Source organism: Elaeis guineensis, chromosome 1 (genome assembly GCF_000442705.2).
Source record: "Elaeis guineensis isolate ETL-2024a chromosome 1, EG11, whole genome shotgun sequence".
Taxonomy (NCBI): Eukaryota; Viridiplantae; Streptophyta; class Magnoliopsida; order Arecales; family Arecaceae; genus Elaeis; species Elaeis guineensis.
In genome coordinates this window covers 186,178,996-186,186,713 of record NC_025993.2, presented here as the reverse complement: position 1 = coordinate 186,186,713, position 7,718 = coordinate 186,178,996, and the positions used below count along the sequence as shown (strand labels likewise).

At 49.2% G+C, this 7,718-nt stretch overlaps 2 protein-coding genes across 2 annotated transcripts; one reads left to right on the top strand and one right to left on the bottom strand.

Annotated features, from left to right (window-relative positions):
* Window positions 1-901: 901 nt before the first annotated feature.
* LOC105034330 (uncharacterized) lies at window positions 902-2,245 on the bottom strand. The gene is made up of 3 exons (XM_010909452.4): window positions 1,762-2,245; window positions 1,538-1,636; window positions 902-1,351 (listed from the first exon to the last, which is right to left on the bottom strand). The coding sequence occupies exons 1-3, from the start codon at window positions 2,066-2,068 to the stop codon at window positions 1,035-1,037; spliced, it is 723 nt and encodes a 240-aa protein (XP_010907754.1). The 5' UTR covers window positions 2,069-2,245; the 3' UTR covers window positions 902-1,034.
* Window positions 2,246-2,826: 581 nt separating this feature from the next.
* On the top strand, window positions 2,827-3,504 carry LOC140857793 (uncharacterized). The gene has a single exon (XM_073256985.1). It carries the CDS (start codon window positions 2,827-2,829, stop codon window positions 3,502-3,504), a length of 678 nt encoding a protein of 225 aa, XP_073113086.1.
* The last annotated feature ends 4,214 nt before the right edge of the window (window positions 3,505-7,718 follow it).

Below are 7,718 nucleotides of genomic sequence, written 5' to 3'. Positions count from 1 at the left end.
AACTCCCTCTCCTGTCATCAGAAGATAGCTATCGTATAAATATTATAGTTATGGTTATATCATAGCAATAGAATAATCAAAATTGTTAGACAACCACAACGTAATTATGGCACACCTGCTACATGCTAACGCATGATTGGATATACATGCAGGTCTGATTTCAGGGGAGTACCATCCTAATCATTTCAATTAAAATCTAAAGCTAGTTGATATGACAACACCTGTGCAAAATTCCTAGGGGTAATTTTCCACCCATTTAGATTATGGAGCTAGTTCACAAAATTAAAAACTACATTACCAAGTGCGGAGAAATTTAAAGCATAGGTGCTAGCCATCTATATACACAGAATTTTTATTGATTAATTAATTAAAAAAAACCAGAAACGCAATGTACGGATTTTTAGCTCGTCAGCCAGTTTGCTTAATAATTTTTCAATTTGTCGTATGATCATCCAAATACCTGAACAGCGGAATTGGATATCCTAAACAGAGATCTGAACAGAGGAATCAGATGCCCTGAACGGAGAAGGCTGTCTCTGCTTAGTGGGGTAAAGGTCCCCTCGTGGGCGATTAAGGCGTGGCGATCCGAGATAAAGCGCGCTACCGCCCACGCACCTTAACGGATCCCTTGTAGAGACGGCCCAATATATATATATATATATATATCTCGCAATATACAAAAGGTGGTGAACCGGTGACCTATCCCCATTGCACGGCACTGAAACACCGGCGGCCATGATTAAAGGCTGAACTCAAGGAACATATCCCCGCATGTCTGGGCTGAGAATTGAATCTCCCTCCCGTTCTCCCACGCAAGGGAGCAAGCAAACTGCTAGCATCCGGATATTCAGTCTCTGCAAGTAAGGTGCAGCAAGATTGCTTGCCCAAAAACAAAGAAAAGTTTGACAGGATTCGCGAACTCCATTACCGAATAAGGAAACCGTACACATGAGTTCCAGCTTGTATGTTACAAGGAAGAAGGAGACTGTGGATGCCACACACTCCCATCTCACACGTACGAAAAGAAGAAATGCTCAGAGCTCATCTTCTCGTGTAGAAGAACCTCCCATGATGTTCTCCTTTGAGGTCTCGTAGTCGGAGGCAACGGTCTTCTTGGCGGCATCCAGAGTTTCTCCGGCCTTGGTTCTGGCGGCATCATACGCCTCCTTAACTTTCTCTTTGGCCTTCTCCTTGGCCTTGAGGAGCTGCTCCTGGGCCTCCGCCGCTTCCCTTGTGGCCCCGCTCGCAGCCTCCTTAGTGGTACCCACGGCGGCATCCTTGGACTTCCCTGTCTTCTCCATCAGACATTCTCCTGCCTCGCCTGCCTTCTCTGCAGCACGGCGTCCCATCTCTGCCAAAAATTTCAGCAACAAAAGCTCAATCTATGATACCGACAGGATAAGTAGTCAGAGATTCGGACCTGACGGAAATCTGTCTTATCATCTACCCTCCGCTCGTTCTACATATGATAATCATATAGGGATAGTATTTATCTCTATTCCGCTTGATCTGGCAGGTTAGGTCATGATGTCCTTACCGGAGGCAAGCTCTTGCACTTTATCCTTGCTCCTCTTAGCTGCTTCGCCCGTTGCATGGGCAGCCTGCTTGGCTGCCTCGTTGATGTCCGACGCCCTGTCTGCGGATTTGTACGAACATGTATATTTAGTAGTGTAAGTAGTAGACAAGCTAGGGAAAGGGACTGGTTTTCGTCAGTTCACGGCACCGATAGATGTCGATTTATTTTAATTCGTAATCACTCACCGGAAGCCATCTCTTGGGCCTTTATTTTGGCGCTCTCCACAGCATCTCGGGCCTTCTGAGTTGCCTCCTCCTCCTCTTGCTTCTGCTGGTGTTTGAGACCCAATCCCTCAGAGATCTTGTCCTTGGCCCAGATGGTCCAAGACTCGGACGAGTCCTCCTCCTCTGCCTTCCCGGTTTCCTCCTCCTCTGCACCAGATTCTGTTGTCTCTGCGAAAGCCGCCGCCGCCGCCACCGCCGCCGCTAGGAGCAGCAGAGCGAGTAGCAGCAGCATCCGCACCGTGGAGCCCTGGTGGGTGCCCATTCGCATGAGTCGTCCGCAAGACTACGTACCTGATGATTGATTAGCGTGGAGTTCCACAAGAAGTATCGCCTTGGTGCTGTTCTTTGCCTGAGGAAGAGAGCATTTGCAAGGGAGTGACGGGACGGGGCAGGAGGGGAGCGGGCATATTAAAGCCCGCAAACCAGCAGGGCCTGGTAGCTTATCGCGCGGGATGGGATGCAACGTGGCCCTTCAGCCTGAAGGTACAAGGTTGGCAGCGCGGTCTCGCACCAAGTGTCCGACTGCCAGGACGCGTGTCAGCGCACCCATTGACAAATTTTGCCACGTAATCTGAGGTCGAGTTCTAGACGGCACGAGATCGCCTCAACCAAGCCAGTCCATCTTCCAGCGAGAGAGAGACGACGGGCCCCAAGTCCTTGTTACGGTCCCCTCGTTATTTTATATGTCTTGGAGGTGATTGCTTATCCACCATCTGATGACCAGCAGGCCACCGCGACCGAGACTAGCTCGTGGCTTGTGAGATTCAAGGGAAGGTTCATCGACCGCTTAGTTCAAATAAGCAAAACATTCATGCGATACATGACAAAAAGACGATGGCACCTATACAAAGATCCTACAAAGCCTTGGCATAGTATTGTGCTAAACCTTCCTTACAGAGGCTACCCACCGAATGGTATGGACTCAAATGGAAGTAAAAACGGCTCTGCAATATTTTGAAGATGAAAGATTTTTTCCACGAAAGTTGTCGATTTGAGGTGGGTGATGGGAAATTAGTTTCGTTTTGGATGGATCACTGGATAGCTGATTCCCCTCTGCAAGAAGCATTCCCAGAACTCTTCATGTTGACATTACAGCCAGAGATCTCAGTGGCAAAATTCCTGAACCACTGCGATAAGAGGACACTCTTTAGAGAGACATTAAACAGGTTCACCGAAGCAAAAATAGATCAGCTGGCAAACATTCTCCTTGAGGCGAACTTAACAACCACATCTGACAAAATAATATGGAAATGGGATGTGAAAGGAAAATTCTCGACTAGAAATTGCTACAATCATCTATTGCATGGGGGAACAACGTCTTATCTTGCACCACTACTATGGAAAACACCGCTTCCATCAAAATTAAAAATCTTCAATTGGCTTCTGTTTCAAAACAAAATATTGACAGCAAAGAATTTGGAAAAGAGGCACATGCAAATTCAGTTCAAATGCCCGCTCTGTGCAAAAGATGAGGAATCAGCAGATCACCTCTTCGCAGAGTGCACCTTTACCAGGCAAATCTGGAACCTCATCGGACAGAAGCTAAACATCAATCTTAACTTCAATTCTATTGACGATCTATGGAGAGAGCAGAGACTCTCACTCCCAAACCAAATCAAACCAAAAGCATGGGACACCTTGGTAGGTAGGAATAGTGTGTTGGATGATTTGAAAGGAAAGAAACAAGAGGCTTTTCTGTTTTGAAGCCCATCTCCCAAGGATTATCTTCAGCCGAATAGTCTCCTCGCTACAGGAATGGATTCTGTGCTGCTCTGTAAAGAACAAGCGCTACCTCGAGTCAGTGGTGTCAAGGCTAATGGGTGAAGGAAATGGATAAAGGAAAATAAAGTAGGAAGCCTGAAAGGATACCTTCCCACCTTCGTAGTTTCATCGGATGCTCTTCCTCCCTGTTTGTTTGATGTAAAAAGGCAAAGGACCCACAACCCAACAACAACACCTTGTAAAAAATCTGCATGTAAATATCAAATCACATTAATGCATTGGGTGGATCTCGCTCCCATTCTCATCAATATATATATATATATATATATATATATATATATATAACAAAAATGTATAGAGTTAGCCGAAATTCAAAAAATTTGGAGATACATGAAAATAGATATAATATAACAAAAAAGAATGGAGTTCGTTGAAATTCAATGAATTTGCTGATGGAATGGACCTCAATCAATATGAAAATGAGACGTGGAAATACGGATACAGATCCAAATATTTTTCTTCTCAAAAAGAAAAATGATGAACTATTTTTTTTTTAAAAAAAGAAAAGATCAATTAAATGATACCCTCAAAGAATTAGTTAATATTTACATCTAGTCCGTCAAACTTAGATCTACATTCCAACTTGAATTTAGAAGGAAAAAAAAATCAATACTTGTGCATTACAGTGGGATAATAAATGCATTTCTTGAATGTTTGATCAATTCTTTTATCATTTAGATTGAGTCAGATAAGTTTGATAAAAAGGTTTGATGCATACCTCTTAGTCTTTGTCCAATTATATCGCAATATGTTAATCTATTGATCAGCTACAGATAGACCATCGGTCATGCGTAAAGAGCATCATTAGTAGGAGTCTGAGCCAAGACACCCATATGTTGGGATATACCGACTGATATACCGACTGACTCTGACGTCGACTCACCGATGGGTTCCGATGCCGACCCGTCCTCGAGATGGACCGACCAACTTTGCCCGTCTGGCAACGGGCGACACCGACAGTAACTACCGATGATGCCCTGCCCGAACATGTCGGCCAAACAGCCCAACACTGCCTCCGATCCCCTGAAGCCGACCCTGTATCGCTGACCCCCTGTCGGGTGGGACATCGCCGACTCCTTGTCGGATTGGACAATCGATGCCCGACTTCTACAGGCCCTTCTAGACGCCGACTGTGCTCCCGAGTTGCCACCTGATAGCCAAATCCCGATATATAGTCGGCCGGCCCCTCTCAAAAACGTCGAACGAACGGCATGGGCTGCAGTCCTGTCAAGGATAGGCCGTGCAGCCGCCAGGGGACGTTGTCCTGCCAGGAACTTGGGGTGCTATCCTGTCAAGGATGCGAATTAATTTCTAGGACCTGTCAGCACGTCGACGATATGACAACCTGCGGCAATTTGACAACCCTTCAGTTGTCTACATCACCAACGGCGGGACCATATCACCTCTTACTATAAAACGAGGTAAGGCAGCAGCTTACACGGGACCTCTCTCGCTCCCTCCATCGCTGAGTCCCCTGATTCCTCTCTACTGTTGCCTAGTCTCCTCTCTGACTTGACCGTCGAAGGGTCCCCGCCGGAGGCATCTCCGGTCAGTGTAGACTTTCCCTTGCAGGTGCTCGTTCCCGGCGACCAGGCGACGAGGGGATTGGCCGCAATAGGTTTGATGCGCCAGGAAAGGGGAAGTGGGCACATGACCTCCACAGAGTTTGAAGAATTTTTTCGAGATGACAAGAACCAGGGCTCAGCGGTCGAGAGCTACCGGATCGGCGAGACACTCTTCCCGCCGAGAAGAAGCCTCTCCACCACTCCCCACGGTGGAGCCTAGCTCTCCCCATCCCATGGTGACCACGGAGGCGCAGATCGTGACGATCGTGCGGCAGATAACTGTGTTGGCAGACGCGGTCAAGAGCCTTCAACAACCCACTCGTTTGCCGCATTCACCGGCGGAGCAACCGGCAGTGAACCCGATGCCATCCAGGGGCAGCCGCCGATGCCTGCATCGATCTCCGTCTCCACCTCAGGAGCAGCTGTCCCCGCATTCCCATCGAGAGGGAGAGAGACCACCACGACGCGACATCCATCGGTCTCAGTGCCCCTCTCCTTCCCAGCTCGAGCGAGCAAGGAAAGAGAAGCGGCCGCGGACACCGTCCGCCTCCCTCTCGGGTTCATCGGGAGATTCGACTCCTGGAGTCTCCCAGCACCGATGGATGGACAACTACGAGCGTAGGTTCGAAAAAATCGACCGTCGGCTCGTCCAGCTCCAGGTGGATGGTCAGAAGTCTTCGAACGATGTCGACTTCCAGACCGCCCAACCCCTCTCCAGATTCATACTCGACGAACCGATCCCCAGTCGGTTCAAGATGCCACACGTGGAGCCTTACGACGGCTCTACCGACCCTGTTGACCATCTAGAGAGCTATAAGGCTCTCATGACGATCCAAGGGGTGATCGACGCCCTCCTCTGCATCGGCTTCTCCGCCACGCTTCGCAAAGCCATCAGGGCTTGGTACTCCGACTTTCGCTCCGGGAGTATCCACTCCTTCGGATAGCTCGAGCATTCTTTCGTGGCCCATTTTAGCACCAGTCGGAAGCCACCACGAACCTCAGATAGCCTTTTCTCCCTCAAACAGGGAGAAAACGAGATGCTCCGATACTTCATGGTGCGATTTAACGCAGCCACGCTTGAGGTTCGGGACCTCAATGAAGATATGGCTATCTCGATCATGAAGCGGGGACTGAGGGCGTCCCGATTCACATACTCCTTGGACAAGACCCTCCCCCGAACATATGCCGAACTGCTAGAACGTGCGTACAAATATATGCATGTAGACGAAGGAGCTTCCAACCGGCGCCTGACCGAGACCAAGGGCTCGAAGGAAAAGCGAAGGAAAGGTCGGGCCCCTGCCGAGCTTAGCGGCCTCTGACCGACAAACGGGTCTCGCCCTGACAGTCGAGCCTGAAATCTCTCCGACGACGTAGCCCGAGACCTCCCCGACGGTGGAGTCCGAGGCCGATGCATCACAGGTATGACTCCTATACTCTTCTTTCTGCTCCTCGTGCGCAGATCTTGATGGAGATCGAAGGAGAAGAATATCTGCTGCGGCCTCCGCCTTTGAAGGCAAAAGGCCTCGACCGACGAAAGTACTGTCGATTCCATCGGGACCACGGCCACAACACGGAGCAGTGCATCCAGCTCAAAGATGAGATTGAGGCCCTCATATGACGAGGGTACCTCGGCAAATTTCGATGCAGCCTGCCGACTCGACCCGTCCCCGACCGACGACCCCAATCGACTGAGGAAGCGGCGAACAACCAACCAACGGTCGGGGTCATCAACATGATCTCCAAACAAGCAGATCGGGGGATGACTGCTACAGAGGAGTCGACGAAAAAGCTGCGCCAGGATAATGTAATCACCTTTACGGATGAAGATGCTCGGGAAATCCAAACTCCCCATGATGACGCTGTTGTTGTCTCGGCAACAATAGCTAATTATGATGTAAAAAGAATTCTCGTCGATAATGGAAGTTCGACCAATGTTTTGTTCTACTCGACTTTCTTCCGAATGTGACTATCTACTGATCGGCTCAGGAGAGTCTCTACGCCCCTGGTAGGTTTCGCTAGAGACGCCGTCGCAGTAGAAGGAGAAATTACACTTTTTGTGACGGCTGGAATCGAACCACAATAAAGTACCGCCCATTTAACTTTCACAGTCGTCCAAGTGTCTTCGGCTTACAACGCCATACTTGAAAGACCTGGACTAAACGCCTTCAGAGCGATAGTCTCGACGTATCATCTGCTGGTCTGGTTTCCGACTAAAAATGAAGTTGGAGAAATACGCGGGGACCAACAACTCGCCCGACGATGCTTCCAAATCTCGACATGGAGCGACGCGCGAGAGGGTTCTCTGTCGATCGACAAGCTGGATCAACGGAAAGAGCAGGAACGGGGTGAACCAGCCGAGCAGCTAGTTTCCATCCCAATAACAGAAAATCCCGAACGGGTGGTCAGGGTCGGATCGCAATTATTCGACCCAGGGCGACGACAGCTCATAGAGCTGTTGAAAGCCAATGCCGACGTATTCGCTTGGTCGGCAGCGGATATGTCCGGCATCCCCTCGGAGACAATGACCCACCGACTCAACATCAATCCTGGCATGCGGCCGATGAAGCAGAA

Bases quoted from the DNA above. Each gene is read 5' to 3' on its own strand.
- LOC140857793 (XM_073256985.1), top strand. From the start codon at position 2,827: ATGGATCACTGGATAGCTGATTCCCCTCTGCAAGAAGCATTCCCAGAA.
- LOC105034330 (XM_010909452.4), bottom strand. From the start codon at position 2,068: ATGCGAATGGGCACCCACCAGGGCTCCACGGTGCGGATGCTGCTGCTA. The intron at 1,637-1,761 runs GTGAGTGATTAC...ACAAATCCGCAG, and splicing joins GGCCCAAGAGATGGCTTCCG to ACAGGGCGTCGGACATCAAC. The intron at 1,352-1,537 runs GTAAGGACATCA...AATTTTTGGCAG, and splicing joins AGTGCAAGAGCTTGCCTCCG to AGATGGGACGCCGTGCTGCA.